The sequence below is a fragment of the Aotus nancymaae genome, unplaced genomic scaffold (genome assembly GCF_030222135.1).
Source record: "Aotus nancymaae isolate 86718 unplaced genomic scaffold, 86718_ANA_hifiasm-v0.15.2.pri h1tg000010l, whole genome shotgun sequence".
Taxonomy (NCBI): Eukaryota; Metazoa; Chordata; class Mammalia; order Primates; family Aotidae; genus Aotus; species Aotus nancymaae.
In genome coordinates this window covers 25,688,732-25,711,387 of record NW_026988421.1, presented here as the reverse complement: position 1 = coordinate 25,711,387, position 22,656 = coordinate 25,688,732, and the positions used below count along the sequence as shown (strand labels likewise).

Below are 22,656 nucleotides of genomic sequence, written 5' to 3'. Positions count from 1 at the left end.
CAAAGGGCAAAAAAGTAGGTCTCTGAGAAAGGCTGGGAGCAAAGGGAAGCACGCTTAGGTAGTAAGCACATGCATTAGTCTAATTGCTCTTCTAAAATTAATGGGGCTTTTTGTCTCTGAAGATCACTTTAAGCACTCAAGTGATTTGGGAAGAAAGGTGCAGGTCGGTCAGGGGAGACCCTGGTTTTCCTTTAGACATAGCTGCCCATTGATATAACGATCTCTCTCTTTTCTTTTTTCTCTTTTACCTGCAGGTCAACAGATTATGGTACCACCTATGAAAAGCTGAATGACAAAGTGGGTTTGAAGACTGTCCTCAGTTACCTCTATGTCAATCCCACTAACAAAAGGAAGGTAAGAGGCTGGGTTAGTAGGTCCTGAGCACTCCTGCTGGGTAACCATGCTGAGTAGGGCCAGAGGTTCAGGAAAAAACTCAGTAGTCATGGAATCACTAACAGAGGCCTGGTTTATATGCTGGGAACTTCACAAACGCTGTTTGTAATTCTAACAACAGCCTTGATAGTAATAATAATAATAGTAGCAACAGCAGCAGTGGTAGTAATGCCACCAATAAAAGTATGTACCAACGTCTTATCTCATTTATCCTCACAATGAATCTGTGGGATAGAAATTATTATTGTCCCCATTTTGCAAGAAAAGAAGCTAAGAGAGGTGAAGTAACTTCCTACCCTGAATCAGATGGTGGTAAGTAACAGATCTAGAATGCGAGCATGGGTTTGCCCAACCTCAGAGTTGAGTCTTTCCACTGCCTTCCTCTTGCTGGTACATTTTTTGAGAAACCCTTATTCCCAGGGAGATTGTTTCTGCCACGTGAAGAAAAGGCAGCTCCTGGCTTCTTCAACTTGATCCTGAGCTGCTTCTGAGGCAGAGGGTAGACCTGGCTCCTCTGGCACCTCTGCTTCTCTGCTTGCCTCTTGAATTAGCAGCTAGGATGAAATCATCTAAGGTCAGACCTTGGCCATGGAAATCTACTGGGAGGAGGAGGAGGCCTGGATTCTATGGAGCAATGGTCAGTTTTAGAAAAGAAACACTGCACCATATATTATCTTTGGGGAGATGTGCTCTTTCTTCAGCTAAGAAAGCACTGCTATTTAGAGACTTAGGCAGACATGATTCAAATAAATGCACCAAAATGACCACATTAAAGGTCATTTTAATATTTCTAAAAGGCTGAAAACAAAACAAAACAACGGTTCCACCAAACTCTCCTCTTGCAATCTGATTTCCATTGCCCTGTGGTTTTGCCAGTGCTTTTTTTTCTCAAGGTAAGCTCAGAAGTGAGCTTCAAACCATTGCATGGATGTCTCTGACCTCTAACATGGTGAAGTCCAAGTTGTGGCTGAGAATTATGACTGGGTCAGAGTGGAGCAGCCTTGCCCTGAGCCCTTAGCAGCATAATGTGTATGCATAGACTTTCTCCTCACCTCCGCCTCCAGTGCCCCTAAGTACACCTAGCAAAGGGAGTAAGCAGAATTGTTGGCTTCTGGTTCAGCATTGGTGATAGATAACCAAAGGATCCAGTTAGCTGTAGGGGCTCCCAGGCCCTAGACTGTGCCCACTAGCCAAGTGCCAAACCCTTCATCATCAGGGTGGCTGTGTAGGCACCTGTTATTGGTTTTAGTTGAGTAGTTTCTTTTTTCTTTGTCCCAAAACATTGTCATTTTCACATTTTTCAGTATTGTTATTTGAATTACTGGATTTATAGCTAGAAGAAAGCACAGATTTCACCTAGATGAGTGGTTATTAATAGTTTCTTTTAATTTGCTTATTTTTAAATTAACATTTAACATTGTATGTATTTATATTGTACAACATAATGTTTTGAAGTACATATGCATTGTGGAGTAGCTAATTCTAGCTAATTAACAAATGCAGTAACTCACATGTTTATCATTTTGTGGTGAGAACACTTAATACCTACTCGCTTATCATTTTTCAAGAAAACAATATATTGCCATTAACTATAGTCATCATGCTCTACAATAGATATCTTGAACTTATTCCTCCTATATAAGTGTAATTTTGTATTTTTTGACCAATATCTCCCGAACATTGCCTCCCCTTTAACCACTCAGCCGCTGTTAACCACCATTCTATTATCTAATTCTGAGATTAACTTTTTTAGATTCCACATATGTATGAGATCAAGTGGTATTTGTCTTTCTGTGTCTGGCTTATTTAACTTAGCATAATGGGTTCATCCATGTGGTCACAAAAGACAAGATTTCCTTTTTTATGGCTGAATAGTATTTTATTGTGTCTGTGTACCACATTTTCTTTATTCATTCATCTATTGATAGACACTAAGTTGATCCTATATCATGGCTATTGTGAGTAGTGCTGCAATAAACGTGAGAGTGCAGAAATCTCTTGGACGTACTGATTTCATTTTTTTTGGATATATACCCAGTAGTGGGATTGCTTGTTCATATGGTATCTCTATTTTTAATTTTTGAGGAACTCCATACTGTTTTCTATAATAGCTGTACTAATTTACATTCCCACCAACAGTATGCCTAACAGTTTTTGAACTGCCGCTCTTTTACACACGTGATTAAAGTTCTAGGTGGCCTCTCTAGAAATATGCCTGTGCCACAAAAATTTTCAGACATTTCGAGGAGTTTGTGGACACCTCATATCCCACTCACGAACCCAAGATGTCCATGGAGTCTCGGTTAGAAATCATGTATCCATGCCAACAACCTCATTTTACAGATGAGAAAACTGAAGCCAAAAAAGCTCATGTAGCCAAGTAGAAAAAGGAACCAGGATCAGAACCAAGGACTCTTGATTGTCATGCCAGATTTATTTGCAAGAACTCAGGACTCTTGATTGTCAGGCCAGATTTATTTGCAACAGCTCATTCTTTGCCCCTTTTCCTCTTAAACAGTCATAGTGTAGAGGTTCAAAATTGCTTTATAATCTTGAATTAAAGCTTGGTGCCATGTCCTTGATGGGCACATGATAAAAGTTGACTGAATCAAGCCAGCGGTGATGGTATGAGTTCTTCTCCTGCCCTTCTCCCTTCTTGAGAAGGAAGCGAAGGCCCACAGAGGACAACTGCCCACCCAGGCAGCTCAGCAGGTGAGTGGCAGTCTTGTCGGTTGGTCTCATGAGTCCTAGTTTAGTGCTTCTCCTATCCCATACAAGTGCCTTGAGCTTATTGGATCTCAGTGGGTGTATGGACTTTGGGCAAAGCAAGAACTGGATATCTGGCACATGAAAGGTGCCCTACCACATTGATCTCTGTCCTATAGCTGGGCCACAACAGAATTAATCATATTTTTATGTAGATGATAGGCCATTTTTGTGAGGATTTTTCTAAGTGGCTCCTGAAGGTTTGTACCTGTTTGTGTCCATTTTGGTATTCATCTGTCATGTATGTTTCCTCTTGGACACTATCATAATAATGTTTCTTTTCATCTTTCACTGTTTTTTTCTACTCTTGACAGTCTGAACTCTCCTTAGCACAACTAAGAAGTTCTTAGAAGTGATGGAGACAAAGGACAGATTAAGGCAGATTTTGTGGGTTGGAAGGAACGTAGAGTTGGGATTTGGCGATCACTGACATGGGGATACCGACTCCGTTTATCCTTTCCCGTGGTGACATTCAGGCAGTGGGCTCTCGGGAGCAATTTCTCACAGACACTATTGCTCAGTAAGTAGGAGTTAGGCCTATTCTGTTGTCCGGTCTGAGAAACATCACCAAAATATAGTTAACTTCCATCTAGGAGGCACTGCCACACAGAAAGTTAAAAGCACAGACAATTCTTTTTCACTCAGATTAGGGCAAGATAAGCAGCAGGCCAATGGCTTGGATTTATTTTTTAGAAAATAGCAATAGAAATTCATATTCGTAAGGATTCTATGTGATCTGAAGTGCTTTCTGAATCATCAAAGGAAAAATGAAATTGAATTCAATTTCATTATCCTAAGTGGTACGTATTATATTCTGAGCCTCTTGATGTTGACAGTACACACATCATCTACGCTCTAACTTTTTCATAACCAGGATATTCAGTTTAGTAGAAATACCCTTCTCCAGCTACTTAGGCAAAATGACAGTTTGATATAAATAAAAATACTCTTATTTGTTTCTTTATTAGTCTAGAGCTCTGGAACCTTGTAATGCAACTTTGTTTTTAAGTTTCCTTCTTTAAGTATGCATTCAAGTTTAAACCTATGGTCATATGGATACTCATCTCAGTTTGTGTTAGGCAAGATTGTTTGGATTCTGTTAGTACCCAGATTATCTGTAGCAACCCATTTCATCAGTCAGCCAATGGCAGTAGTCTCTGGCAGACTTTTGAGTTCATCTTGTAGAAGCACTTACTTTCTACCTAATGAGTTATTTACTTAACAGATGGCTGCTGCTTTCCTTAGAGGCTATGAATACATCAAATGAGATCTGTTGCCCCTGGCAAAACAGTAAATTGAGCTTGTATTTATATAGTTGCTCCCAAAGCTAATTGTTGATTTTTAAAACATTTTTGAACAACATAAAATTATCCAAATACAGATCGTTAATAAACCATTAAGTTGGAAGCAGAGGTGTTAACCTGTGTATAGTTTCCTTCTCCCAGTAATCATCCCAGTTAGCACTAACTGAGCACCTACTATCCTAAGCTCCCTTTTAAGAGTTTTATCCACATGATCTGTAATCCTCCCAACCACTTTGAAAGTAGGCAGGGTAAGAAAATAGAGTCTGATAAATTACCCCAAGACTATATTGCTATAAATGGTGGATCTACAGCAGCTTTCCCATGGGTTTATTTTGGGCACAAATTAGTCATTCAGCAATTCTGGGCTTCCTGGAGGTAGTTGGGATTTAGACTGGAAGTGCTGTCTTTCTCACAGGCTATGAGCAGGCTATAATCGTTTCATCTAGTGGGTTTTATAATTCCCTGTCTAAATGAGAGTATTGATATGAAATGTGTGAAGCTGCTTCAGTTGAAGTTGTCCTAGACCGCTGTTCTGTGGCATGGTGGCATCAGCATTATTTTAACGACCTTGACCCACTCTATTTGATGTGAATTTTGCATCCCAGTTGTTTGCCTTTCTCCAGCTACTGGCCAATTAGCTCATAGCCTAGGTTTGAGCCCAACTTCCTTATAAGAGCCCAGCATTGCTGAATGTGTCTGAGCCTGGTGCTTAAAGATGAGGATCAGTATATTAGCTCTGGAAGCAGGTGAGTGCACGGTTTGCCTCCCAGAGGATTGGCTCCATTATGGTGGGGGCTAGCTCACAGCTTCTCCTTCCCCTTGCAGGGGATAAACATCCCTGGGTTCCCAGAACTCATTACTGTCAGTTGATTCTTGTCCTCAGGCCCATGCAGAATGGCAAGTGCCAAGGTCAAGTCTGCTGTGCTTTGTAAAAACAGGCTGAAGGCTTTGTGCCTTAACCAGAGAGGAGCCTGACTCCCATGGGTAAGCTTATTTGAGAATGAATCTCTGAGTGGACAGGGAAATGCAGGCATGTTATTGTATAATTACTCTGACTCCAAAGTGACTGCCACCTGCAACTTTGGAGAGAGTGTATTGGAAATGACAGAGAGGCACACTGGTCTGACAGCCAGAGAATGTGACCAAATTACTACAGTTAGAGGTATATGCGCCTGTGTATGTGTGTTTGTGTATATGTGTGTGTGTGATTGTGTGTGACAAAAACTATAAGGTTTTTAGTTTTCATCTGTATAGGCTAATGAGTTCTTTCTGTTGAGCTTCTAATAAGTTCTAGGCACTGGGCTAAGTTCCTTACTACACTTCATTCTAAGTTTTACTATTAATCTCCTGAGCCTGGTAGTTTGTTGTTGTTGTTGTTGTTATTGTTTTGTTTTTGTTTTTGTTTTTTTGAGGTGGAGTTTTGCTCTTGTTGCCCAGGCTGGCATGCAATGGCGCAATCTCAACTCACCACAACCTCCGCCTCCTAGGTTCAAGTGATTCTCCTGCCTCAGCCTCCCAAGTAGCTGGGATTATAGGCACGTGCCACCACACCTGGCTAATTTTGTATTTTTAGTAGAGACAGGGTTTCTCCATGTTAGTCAGGCTGCCTTGGCCTCCCAAAGTGATGGAAGTACAGGCATGAGCCACCGCGCTGGCCTGAGCCTGGTAGTTTTATCCCCATTCAACAGATGAAGAAACTGAGGCTCAAGCAGATAGACACTTACTTTTGGAAAATAGCTAATAAGAGGGGATCCAGGATTCCTGTTCACATCAATCTGATCACAGGGTTGGTACCACTGCCACAGGTATAAAGACTAGGTGAGTTGTAGTCATCACTCTATTGGTGGTAACCCTGTTGCCTGGGGTTTTCTGTCCATTAGTGTTAGAGGATTAGCAGTTTGTTGGAGGAGGAGGGCAGTCTTACATCCTGCATTCCTAATTGATTTACCAGTGAGAAGGATAATTACTTCTAGGCTACCCAGCAGAAATATAATGGGAATGACTAGTGAGATTCTTACAGTGAGCAAGCTGCCTTTGTCAAGCTGTTCAAGAGGCATCACGTGTGTGGTTGGTTGCTGGTTATGGCAATTTCGCTCTCTGGATACAACACATAACCTTGAGCTATCTTTAAAACTCTGGAAGACCTTTATCCAAAACGCAGCACAGAATTTTAAAATACTGGACTCCCAAGATAGTTAGAGGGTCAGGGAAAGTAAGCATTAGGGTAACGCACTTTCAATCCACAAATATTAAAGTCTCTTACACTAAAGTGAGACCAAAAAAGGTGGAAGGGTAATTTTAGGCTGTTGAACAATCTTTTAAAAATGTCTACCTCTGAGCAAAGTACGTTGTCAGGGAGGGAGTTTCCTGCTTTCAGAAATGTGCAATTTACCTGGGCAGATGAGATGCATGCAAGGAAATGACTACCTACATAGACCTGGGTCTCAAATTCTGATGCATGCAGGGCCAGAAGATAATGCCAAGGAAGGTGTGAGCCAGGTAGAGACTTGGCAGCCCTTCTCTACAGTGCCTTTCACTACTGGGCTCCAAATGACTGTTGTCATGTGAAAACGAAGGCCCAGCATAGCCAGTTATTATTACCATCCCTTTTAGAATGTTCTGAGTTTTAAAGAGATTTTTCTATATAGATTTGAATATGAAACATCTGTGTTTTGAAATGTTTAGGAGGTGGAGTTCAGGGTTTGGGGGCTAACAGGCAGTACCAAGTCTACTTTTATCCCTGTTTCCAATTGGCAGCATGTGGCATGTTCGGAGTGGTAACTAAATCTACAGGTGAAAAGTTGGTATTTGCGAGGTGGTCTTTGGAGTCACTGGAGAACACTTTGTAGACTTTCTTGTTGGGGAGCTGCACTGATACCTTTATTATTTGTGTGAGAGATAAACCAAGTCAAGTGTGGCTTACAAAGATTTCCCTTTGACTCAAATGAAGCACGTGGTTGATCCTTCAGTGCAAAGGGACTTTTTGTGTCACTATTGGGTAAGGCCACTAGAGTAGGGGTAGGAGACAGATATCTCTTTTCTGGTCTTGGCTTTGCCCCTGAGTAACTCAGTGTCCTTACATAGGCCAGTTGCTTCTCAGGGCTTCCATTTCTCTCTTTGTATAATGGTGAGTTTGTGTTCTATGCTTTTTGAAGCCCCTTGCAGCTCAGGTGGTCTGGATAGCCTCCATTTAGACAGTGTTTCTCAAAGGCCTTTGCGGTACCATGTGATGATCTGTGGATTCTGTGGCTCAATGGATAGCCTGTTGGGAAGTCCTTGACAAGTGTAATCCTCATAGCTCTTAGTTCTATGAATACATGTTGGCTGACCAAGCCCTGTTACCCAGGCCATCTTTTCTGAAGTTATAGTTCCTTGGTCAGAAGGTGGGTCCCTGCAACACACTGGCTCTGCTGGTAGAAGTCAGAGCAGCAGCACTACTTGATGGTACAGTTGAGGGGTTCTATCAGCATGAGCCAGTGCAACTTCATAGGAGCATCACAGTCATTACCACAGATAGATGTTCAGCTGTCGTCCTGCAGGCAAGGGAGCTAGAGACGCTGCCTAGATCTGTTCTGGTAACCCGGAATAGAGGATACCAAGTGTTGGAACAGGAAGTGGGAGCTTAGCTCTGCTGTACCACACTCCCTCCTTCATGGCCATTGACTTAATGATGCATCAGCCAGACGTCTCTCCTCTATGAGCCTTTCTTTTTCCCTTCACAAAATGTGCATAATAACCCGTCTGTTAAGGAGCAAAGAAGTCTCTGTTAGTGCTAGTATCTGTTTCTGTTCATAAAGGCAACAAGTATCTAATAATGAAAATGACAGTAACAATAATAATACAAGAAGGAGCTAGAGTTCTTTTGAGAGTTTGCTGTGTGCTGAAAATTATCCTAAATGCTTTATATGAATTAACTCATTTAATACTTAAACAGCGACTCTGTGATGTTAGCACTGTCATCATGCAATTTACAGATGATGGACGTTTGGCACTGAGATGTTAGCAGTTTGCTCAGATTTGTTGCTGATGGTCATGTGCCTTGGTTTAATGTGCTCATTTAACTCATTTCCACTCATATTTAATTATTAGACACACTGCATATTGGAACTTAAAGGGCTCTCAGAGACTGTGCAGACCCTCTTTGAATAGAAGAAGCCACTCAGGGACTTGTCTGAAGTCGTAGAGTCATTTGCCTCAGAGCTGGGGCTGGAGCAGTTTACTGACTCCTAGTCTAGTATTCCCTGCCAAGCACATAAGGCTGATGACAACTGGAGGATTCTGATCTGATGGAGAACCTCAACTGGGAACAAGGTGAGCACAAATATGAAATGTTAGGAAAATAGCATTCCCCATGGGTCCTGCTGAATGTCAGTGGTGGCTCTATGGCTTAAAGAGATATCCACAACCTCTCAGTACTCCACTCTTGAAGCCCAAAGGCTATTGCAGCTGAAATCTCACTTCACATGAACCTGGGAAACCAAGTACTTGCATTAAAACTGCCCAGAATGGTTGAGCAGCATGACCAAGGCCAGATGTCTTGATAAAAAAACAAGAGGCTGGGTCCCTGGGAGATGAGCTATCTGGGAAAATAATCAGGATTTCTGATTTAGGCCTTTCTGCTAACTAACTGTATAGCATTGGGAAGTCATTTAAATTCTCTGATCCTCACCTTCTCAATTTGTAAAATGGGGATAAAAGATTACTGCTTACCTGTCCCCTCCTTTTAGAAGTATAACTAGAGTGTTAGGTATACTTTGGTGGGTGGAATGCTTGTTAGTATTTTTTAATAAATCATGCATACTACTGTCCACTAGCTCCCATGCCTGGTCAGCAAACTGCTTTAATTTTTTTTTTTTAGAAAAATTTACTTTAAGTTCAGGGATACATGTGCAGAATGTGCGAGTTTGTTACATAGATATACATGTGCCATGGTGGTTTGCTGCACCTGTCAACCCGTCATCTATGTTTTAAGCCTTGCATGCATTAGGTATTTGTCCTAATGCTCTCCCACCCGTAGCTTCTCACCCCGACACCCCGGTGTATGATGTTCCCCTCCCTGTGTTCATGTGTTCTCATTGTTCAGCTCCCAGTATGAGTGAGAACAGGTGATGTTTGCTTTTCTGTTCCTGTGTTAGTTTGCTGAGAATAATGGCTTCCAGCTTCATCCATGTTCCTGCAAAGGACAGGAACTCAAAGTGCTTTAATTTTTAACTGTAGAACACATGACTCAGCTGAGTCTTTTTTTTTTTTCTTTTTTAAAGAAAAGTAAATGCCATATTGGGGGATTTAACATAGGCATGTTGCCTTATGTTAGAATGACCAGGTTAAACCACTTAATTTTTATTTGTCCAAGGCAGACATGATATAAGGAATATGTACTACCAGAATAACTCTCCCTGGCTGCAGAAACCATGCTCCATGCCCATCTGAAGTGCTGACTGCTTTTTGCTACTTTTCAATGGGCATTGCCGTGGTAGTGTGAATCCTATCAATTCAGTGGATGGGTGGGAAAATGAATATTTTCCCCCAAACCCTTAGGCAAAAGTGGGTTTTTGTTAGTTTAGAGCTTTTCGGTTTCTTTTTCCTCTTTTGGTTTTCACTTTTAAATCTCAAATGTTACTATTGGAGGCTGCAGGTATGGCAGGCAATGAGCAGGTGAAGAACCAATGTAAAAGTGTCCCAGCATTGACATGTTAGGTAATAGGCTTCTGAACGTATCGCGGTGGACCACAGAGAAAGTTGGAGAAGGTAGCAAGGAGATGCTGTGTCAGTTACTACAGCCTTAAAACAAAGTTGGTGTTTCTTTAGACTTTGAAATTGCTCCTACGCAGCTTATTTTATTTTTGTTTAATCAAATAAACAAGAGAGCTTTTTCATGGCAAAAATAAAGAACATAACTAGGAGAAAATGGGAGTTGTAATTTTGCTTGAAAGAAATAAGCTACAGAAAGGGGAAGATTGTTACTACTGGGATGGAGCTGGCGTCAAGATTGCAGACTGGAATCTAGGGTCCGGCCACCTGGCTGTGCCTCTAGTGCTGACCACAGTGGCTGCTGGGCCTCCCCTGCTGCGCTGTGAGCTGCCTACTTTCAGCCTTCCTTGGAAAGGATATAAGTCTCAGAGACTTGGATTTTTAAAGAGCCTCATGTCTGCCTTATCCAGGAGACATGCTGCCACTTTCTCTTTCCCCATCTTCTTCCTTGTCTCTTAAAACCAAACTTGCTGACTGCCTGAGAGAGATTGATTGTTCTGCTGATGGAGAGAAACGGTTCCACTCCTGTTAATTCACAGCTACCTCATTTTTTCTTGCCTCATAAATTAGCATAGTTAGCAAGTGCCTAGAGCAGTGTTTTGGAGATGGGTTAGGGGAAAATGTATGAAAGGAAGAAGTGAAAAAAAGAAAGGAACAAAATATGAACCAAACCTCCCTCATTTACTGATTCCAAGTCTAAACCTTTTTCTTGGTGTATCCAGAAAAAGAACCAGAAAAGACCCCCTTGTACCCCAAAAGGGAAAATATCAGACCCCATTAGAGCTAAGAAAGCAGAAAGGAGAATCAATGAGGGGACAGACACTGGTTTAAGAGTTTCCATCTGCCTTTGCAAGTGTGACCCAGGGATGGAATGGCTGTGAGTGTGCTTCCATTCAAACTAATCACTTAAAAGAAAAAGAATCTAGAGTAATTCTTGGAAATTCACTCTTAAGTCTCCCTTTCTCAGCAAATATATGTATGTGGTTCTCTATATAAATTACTGCAGTGTGCTCTGGCCAAGAATTTATTTAAAGGCTCATTAAAATGATTACTAGTTTTTTCTTTTGCATTTTATTTGAAAATGGGAAGAATATAAACCTATAGCCTGGCTTTTCTCCAAAGTGCCCTTTAGGGTTTGCATCGAGTATATCATATTTTTTTAAAATAAAGATAATAATGATTTGCAGTAAGAGTACCCAGACATTTTAGAGGAATAATAAGTTAGCCACTTACTGTACTTTTTAGGTGCTTATGTTTGCCCAACATGTTTTTAAAATTTTATTCCTATTGTTGAAGTTTTATGTGTCTGCATGTGTGTATATGTGAATCAAGGTGTGTATAGATGCACATACAGTATTTCACAAAGTATTGTGAAAATTTGAGAAGTAAGAAATAAGAAAAAATGTCTGTTCCTCTTCTGTGTGAACTCTGATTTGGGCTGAACCAAGGATTTAAGGAAACTTATATTCCTGGCTGGTCACATACCATGCTGGTTCCATTTCACTGCCTGGCTCATTTAACCATCGTAGTTGCTCAATAAAGCCTCTGAGAAGGGATTCCATTCAAGGTTAATGGCAGCCAAGGGCACACAGTAATGGTTAAGGCAGAACCGGTAACAGGAGTGGGAAAATCAAGGATGTGACCCAAAGGAGAGGCCATTGATCTGTATGTTAAGAGAGTCAGGCTGGATAAGAGGAAATAAAACACAGTGAACATTGATGGGGGTTTCTAAACCGGGCCTGAAGGACTAGTGGAGATCATGAGAATTTTACACTTTGAAAGCCTTTAAAAAGAAGACAGTGGGCCAGGTACGGTGGCTCATGTTTGTAATCCCAGCACTTTGGGAGGCCGAGGCGGGCAGATCACCTGACGTCAGGAGTTCAAGACCAGCCTGGGCAACATGGTGAAATCCCATTTCTACTAAAACTACAAAAATTAGCCAGACGTGGTGGCAGGTGCCTGTAATCACGGCTACTCAAGGCTGAGGCAGGAGAATCACTTGAACCCAGGAGGTGGAGGTTGCAGTGAGCTGAGATCATGCCACTGCACTCCAGCTTGGGTAACAGTGAGACTCTGTCTTAAAAACAACAACAAGAAGACAGTGTATCCCAGTCTAGAAGAGTGAATGCAGCACCAAGCTTGAAGAAAGATGTTACACTGTAGCATAATCAAAGCTGATAAAAGATAGAGGCAAAAATCAGGCAGGGTTTGGAAGAAAATTTGAGATTTGGAAAAGAAGGGAAAGGAAAGGGCAATCTGATAAGGAAATGAGGGTATAGAGGTTTTAAGCATGTTGGTTTTAGCAGTTTCAAGTTGGGAGAGAGAATAGGGTATGACTAGATATTATAGACTCCCAAAACCCCAGGGATGGGGTTAGGACTCAGGGCAGAAGGACCTGGGGAGCCATAGCAGGCTTCTGAGCAGGGGTTTGAGAGCATGAGACCTGTGTCTAAGCAAGGTTGACAACCAGCCTCTCAGACTAATGAGGTGTCTGTGTTAAGCATCCCACTCTGCTCTCTCTTCTCACGTGCACTGCCCTCACTAGACCTTCTGAGTGTGTTTTCTGAACATCACAAGCAAGAGCAATTTTAGCAAAGTGCTTGAGAAGGCAGGGTGATATGTTCTTCCTAATGTTCCAATACACAGCCATATAGCAAATGGATCTCACTGCCCCTGAGGTAGAGATAGCTGTAACAAATACAACCACCACCACTGGTGAAAGAAATGACTCAATTTTTTTTCTTCCCTCTCTACCAAGCAGAGAGATTGCTACTGGCACACATGCCTCCTCACCCCCAGTTTGTACCCCCATTATTAGCCCAAGGTCAGAGTGACAGACATCAGCACTTGGTACACACTCTGCTGGTGAGCATATCCGGGTAATGAGAGGCAAGTGTCCTGGGATCCTGGGTCTGTCAGATGGCTCAGGGGTGGCTTTGGAGCCAGTGAGTCTCTGTCCTCACACATTGAGGTCTGAGCTGGCAGGGAATTCTGAGACACTGGCCTCAGTGACAAATGGGTGCCTCCGTCAGTGCTGGCAGCCCTATGTCGAGGGCCTCCTGAGAGCAGATGCAGACAGTCAGCCCTGTCATCCCACAGCACAAATCTAATTCTGAGAAATGGCTTGGGCTGTCTTATGATGACTGAACAGAGGAAAGAAATGAACCAGAGAGGATAGAAGTGTGAGAAATGTATGTGATTATCTCCTTGGCAGGGCTGCCAGAGATAGGAAAAGTGGTGGTCAGTTTAGAGCTCCTTAATTGTTTCTGCTTTTTCCCTAGGGTCCAGCAAGGCAGTACGATGTGGAGGAAAAAGCTTCAGCATGCAGCTCATGCTTCACTTGCTGTGTGACCTTGAATGTATTATTTAACTTCTCTGAGCCTTAGTTTTTTAATCTGTAAATGGGGCTCACAATAGTATTTTACAAAACAAAACAGCTTTCATAATTAAATAACATAATATATATTGAGTACCTGGAAGAGAGCAGGTATGACTTTCTTTTCCTCAGTTAAATGAACGTCTCGTTGGCTTTCCCCACTGCTTAATGACACCTTCCAATTCCCAGGCACTGCATATAGATGTAGCCAGCCTTTCTATTCTGGGAGAAGAATCTATACTTCTTTATATCAGCATTAGACAAAGTTCTTTCAAATTCTAAAATAAAACAAATTACCCAACCCTCACACCACTGCATCCCTTCTGCTTCATACTTTATTGACCCATCTGCCTGTGTGCCCTGCAGCAGGCAGGGCCCAGTGGCCCTTGGCTTCCGGCCCATACCAGCACTGAGTTAGTCCCACAAGTTCTAAGCCCTAGACAGCAGGCCAGCCCCAGTATCCCTGGGCTTCAAGCTGGCCCCTGGGGACACAGGCTCTAAGCCTATCCCAGCAGACTCAATCAGCAGTTCCACCCAGGTGGATCCAGGCTGCAGGCCTGTCAGCTTAAGGACTCCAACAGCAGGCTCACCCATAGACCATGCTAACCAGTCTGCCTAGAATCTCTGGATGGCCTGACTACTGAGGGAATTTCCCAGACAAAGCCAGTCTGTGAAAACTGGAATAAGGACCTGTTTTATTTTTCAATTACACAGACACCAATACATAGCCACTAGGATCAAGAACCAACAGGGAAATATGAAATCACTTCATCAGAGAGACAAAATAAAAGACAGTGATTGCTCCTAAAGAAATAGACATGTATGAATTGCCTGACAAAGAATTAAAAATAGCTGTTTTAAGGAAGTTCCATGAATATCAAGAAAATGACAGAGAAATAATTCAATGAAATAAAGAAAACGATCAATGATCAGAATGAGAAATTTAACAAAGAGATTGAAATAATAAAAAAAACAAGTAACTGCTAACATTTACTGTGCATTGTTCTAATAAAAAAAAAGATATAAGGTAAATACTGTTATTCTTAATTTGAGAGAGAATGCATTGAGGCAAAAAGACTAAAGCTTCCCAGTTGGGCAGTGGCCAAGTCAGGTTTTGAAATCAGACTGGCAACTTTTAAACATATGCTCCAAAGTAATAATAAAAATAAAAGAAAAATTAATACTGTTTGTTATTGGCCTCTCCTGGCTTAGAGTACCATGACCCTCCATAACATCTCTATATATATATCTATGAAAAGGAATATAGATATGGAAAGGGATGTGTTTCCTTCTAGTCCAGCAGTGTCACGGCTCCATGCTGAGAAGTTCTGAAAAATATTCCCTGCTGAGAGAAGTCACGGGAGTTGCTGAGTTTTCTTAAACATAGGACAAACAATACACTAGGGTTGATGGGGGCAGTAAATAGCCTTTGAAAAATGCCTTAGTGTTCAGTAATTCACAGGAGTAAGCATCAGTGCTAAGCACTGGCATTCCCACTTGGAAGCCCCCATAGGGCAGGGGCTGGCTGTGTTCCTGAGGGCCTCTTTTCACTTGGGCAAGAAGCTACTTTGTTAACATCCTCACTCTACCTCTTAGCAGCCGGTGACTGAGACACATCATTAAATACTTCTAAGCTTTTGTTTCCTCATCTCTGTAATTGGGATGTTACTACTACACACCTCTTAAGCTGATAGAAGGATTAAATGAGAAATCTTTGCAAATACTTTGTGAATGATTGACCCATGGTATCCTATAAATAGATACTATTTATTATTACTCTTGTCCTCATTGTAATCTCAGGACAATGGGCCCCTGTAAACAGGATAATTCCATGTTTGATCTATCCATTTATGATGGACACTCAGCCTGGGCAATTATGGCCCTCATTCAGGCATCTGGTGAGTGTTTGGAGAAGTGTGGAGCTGGCAAGTGACTCAACATTTGTCTGGTTGAAGCCTCTCATTAAATTGATGAAGAAACTGAGTCTCAGTGGCAGGAGTCACTAACTCAAGGTTACACAGCCACTTGATGGTAGAACTATGATTTGGAGATCAGGTGTCAGGCTTCAAGCCCAGTATCTTCTGATTAGATTACACAGGAAGACACTGCACAATACAGGCAGACATGGGCAGACAGGTAGCTGCAGAAGACACTGGCAATAGGGTGCTTTGAGGTGCTCTTATCTTTGTTGAGTAAACCTAGAGTTTCCAGGGCACTGGCAGTAGAAGTGGCTAGGTTAAGCTTTCAAACCATGTGTCTCTGGTGGGGAACCTGCCCAAGGGCATAAATAAGACCTTTAAGGCCAAGTTGTACTCAGAGCAACCAGAGGCAGCAAAGGAGAATCTGAGTCAGGGTTGAACAAAGAAAAAGTCCAAATTGGAGAATATCTGTTGACACTCAAAGGCTGAGAAAAGGCTCCAAACAGAAATCTCAACCTCCAGAAAGGCTCCAGAAAGACTGGAACCAACCTAGGTGATAGATTGTAAGACAGGGCTGGGAATAGTGTTCGGGACTGAGACGATGAGGTTATTGACAGCCTGTTTTTATAGGGCAACTTTTGCTTATGCGAGGGCAGTAGCAGGAGAGGCACTTGACTGATTAAAACAGTTAGTCCAGGCCAGACAAGAAGGACAGTCACAAAGGAAGAGTAGCACAAAGATAGGATGCAATTATCCAAAGTGGTCTTTGGCCTGTACCTTGAGTCTTCAGTCATTCCGTGGGAGGCAGTGGCAACACAGATATGCGTGAAAGATTTCCTGACTCTGCTCTGGACCTTTGGAGAGAAGTGAGCTGATGTCAGAGCAGAAACTTAGCATGCAGTTTAGCTCTGGAAACTCAGCTTGAAATAATGAATTGCTGGCTTCCTGGTCTCAGCCGCCCTGCCTTGATCCCAAATCACAGAGCATCAGCATTCCATAGCTCAAAGGAGATCAGCCTTGCAGACCCAAGGTTGTAAAAAATTATTTCTCTGAGAAGATTTTCTTGGCATTAATAGCTCTGGAGAACCTGTCTTGCCTCTGCTAGACCCTAAGCAAATTGTAAATGGTTTGGAGCATTCCCTACCACTCTCTTCTCTGAAATAGTTATAAAGATTGCTTCTCTTTAGTCTCACAGCTGCTTGCATGTGAATGTATGCATGCTGAGTGTACCCTGAAGTCTTAGTGTGACACATGGGCCTCAACTGTCAGCCCCTGGAAATGAGGAAGGAAGAAGTGGTGAGGAAGCAGGCTCTACCCCAGTTATTCCCTCAAAAAGTCATGCAGTCAGAACTTTTTACATATCTTCTGGAATCACCCTTTTGATCGTGTCAATCTTCACTCAGAAACTTTCAACAACTTCCCAGTGTCCACAGGAGAACATCTACATCATTAGTCTGGGGTTCATGTGGTTCTGTTTACATTGTGTGGTTCTCATCTTATCTGTTCAGCCTTTTTTATGTCGTGCTCTATAGTATTAGTTCTATGCCTTGGACAAGTTTTATTTTAACTTTTAATTTTTATTTTTTAGAGATAGGGTCTTTGTTGTTAAGGCTAGAGTGCAGTAAAGCAATCATAGTTCACTGCAGCCTTGAACTCCTGGGTTCAAGCAATCCCCCTACCTCATAGTCAAGAGTATCTGGGACTACAGGTGCACCACCACTCCCAGCTATTTAAAAAAAAAAATTTCTTTTTCTTTCTTTCTTTTTGTTTTACAAAATAGAGACAGGGTCTCACTTTGTTCCCTAGGCTGGTCTTGAACTCCTGGCTTCAAGTGACCCTCCTGCATTGGCCTCAAAAGTGATGGGATTACAGCCATGAGCCACTGTGCTTGACCCCTTGGACAAGTTTTAATTGCTCCAAACCTCAGGCTATTTTTCTTAAAATGAGAATCATAATACTTCCCTTTGTCAGCAGTAATGCTTTGGCTCTACAAGTTACAGAAAACTCTGCCTTAAATGGAAGCATGGGAAATACATGTGTTCATGTGATAGAGTCTCAGGGTAGGTAGCTCCAGGTTGTTAATTTTTTGGTTCAGTGACATTGTAGAGGACAAAGTCCTTTCTGTCTTTCTGCTCTGCCATCTAGAACATTGCTCTTTGTCCTCTGGCTAATTTTTTTTTTTAAATGATGGATGACGAGTTGGTTAACAGAGGTTCTAGCATCACACCCAGACAGACATTAAAATGTACAGAAGAAGAATAGGAGACAACACATTTTCAGATAGAGGGAACTGCTTCCAGAGGCTCAGAACTCCCAGCAGTGTACAATGTGTGCATCATGTCAGGACAGGGTAAACCAGGGGAGACAGAATGGGGCCCAGCCTCCTCTAAGCACAGGCCCACACAGAGCAGGATACTGTAACAAAATACAGGTTCTGTTAGGAAGGTAGAAAGAGGTGCATTGATGGAAGTTATAATAATAGGCAACCAACAATGCCTGCTGCACTGCCTCATAAGGGTCATTTGAGAATCAAGTGATGTGAGCCATGTAAATCATGTAAATGTTAACATCTCTGCTATTTATTATCATTCCCATCTTTATGCTGGGTCTCCCACTGATGTGTGTCCACTCTACCTATCAAAATCTTATTCCTCTTTCAGTGTTCAGCTTAAATCTTCCCTCCTTTTCTGTCTCACTCTGTTACCAGGCTGGAGTGCAGTGGTGCAATCTTGGGTCACTGCAACCTTAACCTCCTGGGTTCAAGCAATTCTCTTGCTTCAGCCTCCTGACTAGCTGGAACTACAGGCACGCACTACCACGCCTGGCTGATTTTTGTATTTTTAGTTGAGACGGGCTTTCACCACATTGGCTAGGCTGGTCTCAAACTCCTGACCTCAGGTGATCTGCCTGCCTCAGCCTCCCAAAGTACTGGGATTATAGGCGTGAGCCACCATGCCTGACTATCTCTCCTTTTTGAAATTTTCCCAGATACCCCTCTATTTCACCCATATTTTTAACCCCAGATGAAACTTCTGTCCCTAATTCCCAAAGTTCTCTGACAGTCTATGAATTGATTGCATCAAATAACAAAGGAACTTGTGTAATATTGAATCCTAGACCTCACCTACAATGGAGATTCTGATTCTACAGGTCTGGGAAAGGTTAAGGCTATGTATTAGACAATAGATCTAGGCATTAATGATGTATAATCAGGTTTGGAATAATTTTTGCTTAAAATATGGGCTTTATGGACTGCAAAGATAGCAGATAACTTTTCAATCTCAGTGTTTGAAGAGCAGGGACTATATCTTGTATGTTTTTGTATCCCTGAGTATTGCTTAACACACAGCCTGGTCATATTTGTACAGTATCAATAATTTTAAACGCTGTGTTTTTACTGAACCTTTTGAGTGAGAGAATTTAAAATTGTTTTTCAGACTCTTTCTGGTTGTGCACATAAGTGTATTCATTTTATCCGTACCTCTAGTATTCTAAGATTTACAACCAAAAACGTTTACTAGTTTACTCCTTTACCACTTCTTGCCAAAGAGGTAGACCAGCTTTCCTCCTTATGCTCAGTTTCGGCCTTTCTGTCGAGAATTCTCATCCTCCTTTCAGAATTATAACCAAGTTAGAAGGTCTGACTGTGATTTCCTTTAAGGTTGCAGAGGTAGAAGAAATAAAAATCAACTTAATACTGTTTCTGAAAACAGTCAAAGCTGGGAAGGGGCATTTTTTGCACTACTTTACTTTAGCAGTGATGATCTTAGCAGTGAGTTGTAGTACATGCAGTCGGAGTTGAAGGACGCTGAGAGATTCTGAGTAGCGGAACATTCAGTTGGTCCATGAGTATTTTCTAAATGTCCATGGGGAATGCTGGCTTGTTTGTGTACTGAGGAGGACTATTAAGGAATAGTAAATAATAGCCCATGACATTCTTAATGTGTGCCAGAGACAGGGCCGATTGTCATATGATAAATTCTCAAAGCAGTCCTTTGACCCTTGTGAGTTAGGTATTATAATTATCCCCATTTTGCAGCTGTGCAACTGAGGCGAAGAGATTAAAAACTTACCTCACTAGGAAGTTATTGACCTAGGTTTTGAACTCAGATTTGATTGACTCAGGATTTCAGGCTCTGACTCACTGCACTCTACTGAGTACTAGAAGGCATGTATCACTGCTTTCAGCAGATTTGGAGTCTATTTTATTGGGTCTCAACTCTGGCTGCTCTTTGGGATTACCTGGAGGAGCTTTAAAACATACCCATGGCTCAGGCCTCAGCCAAGGAGATGTTTAAATACATCTAAGGTAGGGTCCTGGGTTTGGGAATTTATAAAGCTTTTGAGGTAATTCTATTGTGCTTCAAGCATCAAGAGCCATGGATCTAGTTGGAGTGAAAAAAGTTCATTCATCCATCAAATTTTATTTCGTGTCTTTTGCATCCTGGGTCTTTGCTCTTCTGGAGGCACGCCCAGGAGAGTGATAAGTGCTGCAAGTCACAAGAGGAAGGCGGCACTGATTCTGCCTGGCAGGGTCTGGAAGCTCAGAAGGAAGCTATATTGAAGTAGAGTCAACACATCAGTAGAGGTTTGCTGAGGACAAATGGTGGGCTGGGGTGGGGAGGTTTTTCTGGGCAGAGGAAATAGCACATGCTGTAGCACTGAGTTGTGAGAAGGTGAACACTGATGATATGGTGGCAGAGGAGGAAGGAAAGTGGTTAGGAACCATGTGAACAAAGATCTCTTGGGCTCAGTACAGGGCTCAGGAGTTGAGATTTTGTTTCCTGATGGGAGTCGTTGCATCAGGTCTGTGTCTTAGAAGGTCCCTTGGGAAACAGAGTGAAGGCTGGATTTAAGGGAAAGGTGAGACTAATAGAGTCCAATATGACACTGCTTTGCAAAAGCAAAAATATTTTAGCCACCTGAAGGTCTAACCATGACAGTTTTACCAGTAAATTAATCTATTATACATTCATATGATGGAATATGATGGAATGATTAAAGATTATATGCATTGATATGGAAAGCTATTCACTATATACATTTTAAAAAGACAGGTTGTAGAAACTCTGTCTGAAATGGAGCAAGAAAATAAGTATGGCTAACATGGTGTTGTAGGCAAGTGATGACGAGGACGTGGATTATTGCAGTGTAGAAGGAAGGTGTGGAGGGGCCAGCTATGACAATGCTAGAAAAGTAAAATCAACCCAAATTAGTGTTGGATGTTGGGATAAGAAAAGAAAATTTTAGATGGCTCCCAGGTTTTCAACTTGAGTGTCTGGATAAGTGAAAGATTGCCGAGGAACTGGGCATATTGACAAAATGTAGATGGACTACAGAGAGAGAAGTAGGCGAATGATAATCAGTTTGGTTGGGGCATGCTGGGTTTGATACTATGGGACATCCAGGTGAAAAGGCGTTAAACTGTTGGATTTATGTGTCAGAATCTTAGGAAACAGGCTTGAGCTTAAGAGCACACATAGGTCTCCTTGGCAAACAAAGATGAATTTAACAATAAAGCCTGTTTGGGATTCTTGTTGTTGAACATAGGATCAAGTGCAAATAAACCCAGCCTGCTATCAGTGCAGCAAACAGTTTTTGAAAACTTTCTCTGTGATTGACATGGTGCCAGACACAGGGATCACCAAATGAATAAGACTTGGTCTCTGTCCAGGGAAACATATAATCTATCAAGTGCTTTGCTAAACACAAAGGAGGGAGTGGTTAATCTACCATGAATGTTTAGAGGAAGATGTGGCAGAGGTCACATTTGACTAGGCTTCAAAACAGTGGTCCCCACCCTTTTTGGTACCAGGGACCAATTTTGTGAAAGAGAATTTTTCCACAGACCAGGGCACAGAAGGATGGTTTCCAGATGAAATTGCTCCATCTCAGATCATCAGACATTAGTTAGATTCTCATAAGGAGTATGCAGCCTGGATCCCTTGTATGCACAGTTCACAGGACAGTGCATGCTCCAATGAGTATCTAATGTCTGATGATCTGACAGGAGATGGCACTCAGGCACTAATGTTGGCTTACCCTCCACTTATCTCCTGCTGTGCAGCCTAGTTCCTAACAGGCCACAGACCCGTATAGGGATTGAGGACCCTTGCTTCAACAGGTAAGTTAGAGTTTGCCATGTGGATAAATGGTTTTGTGCATTCCCATTGCAATTGGACTTCACTTTAGAAATTAAGCAGATTCCAGAAAATGTAGGTGTTAATTTGAATGCCAGAAAGCTGAACATATAAATTCATTAGAAGAGTTCACTATCAAATCCAAGTTTTATTTTAAGAGATAACTAACATAGAATAAGTGTTTTAAAGTCAGTTTAAGTTCTCTTTCATTGTACCTTCACTTACCACAAGGCAAAACAACATTGAATATCTGAGTCCAGAAGGATGGTGCATACGATAGGTTTTCCTTCAGTCCAGAGCAAACAAAGTAAGTTTGGGTCTTGGAAGGGCAACCTTTCCCCCACTCCCTCCAGCCAGATGCCTTATTCCCCATGGCTGAGTCAATACAAAAAGAATGAGTGAGTCAATTCTTGCTCACCTCAAGGGAGCTTGTTGAAGGTCACTCAGCAAAGTGGTGGCAGAATCCCATTGCTTTATGGACCTTGCCACGCTAATGGGCACTTGCAAATGATGCTTTCCCACATGTTTGGCCTCTCTCCTCTGGCAATGCATGTGTGTGCTTTTACCGTTAATTACAAGGCACAGCAGTGCACAGTGGTTTGGATGCAGGTGCCAGTGCAGATGGAAGCCAGCCAAGTAGTAGACGCTTGACCTGGTGAAGGATGACAGATTGACAGAGTTTAGACTCTGGTATTACCCTTTGATTTTGCTGCAGTTTAATGTGTTTTCTGCACTTCCAGGACTCTCTATGCATCACGAGCCCATTCAACCTCAGCTTGCTTCTTTCTTTACTGTCGTTAGTGCCTTAAATTTTTGACTGGGAAATAAATACATCAGAGAGACTCAAACTTTCTCAAGCTGATTTGGTTCTCAGTCATTAGCAGATAAATTTATAACCTGGAATGAGGCTGGGCTTTGACATCTTCCAACTGAATGGCCTTCGTTGGTCAGGGAGGGATGTTTTTCAGGAAGAAGTGTTATGTGACAGAATTTGCTTTTATTCAGTC

The 22,656-nt window shown here is 42.0% G+C and overlaps 1 protein-coding gene across 1 annotated transcript in view; it reads left to right on the top strand.

Annotated features, from left to right (window-relative positions):
• The window catches only part of SORCS3 (sortilin related VPS10 domain containing receptor 3), a 612,970-nt gene that overhangs the window by 264,272 nt on the left and 326,042 nt on the right, over positions 1-22,656 (top strand). The window contains exon 3 of the mRNA XM_012450168.3: positions 255-354. Within this exon, the coding sequence (XP_012305591.2) occupies positions 255-354 (100 nt within the window). The remainder of the gene's footprint in view (positions 1-254; positions 355-22,656) is intronic.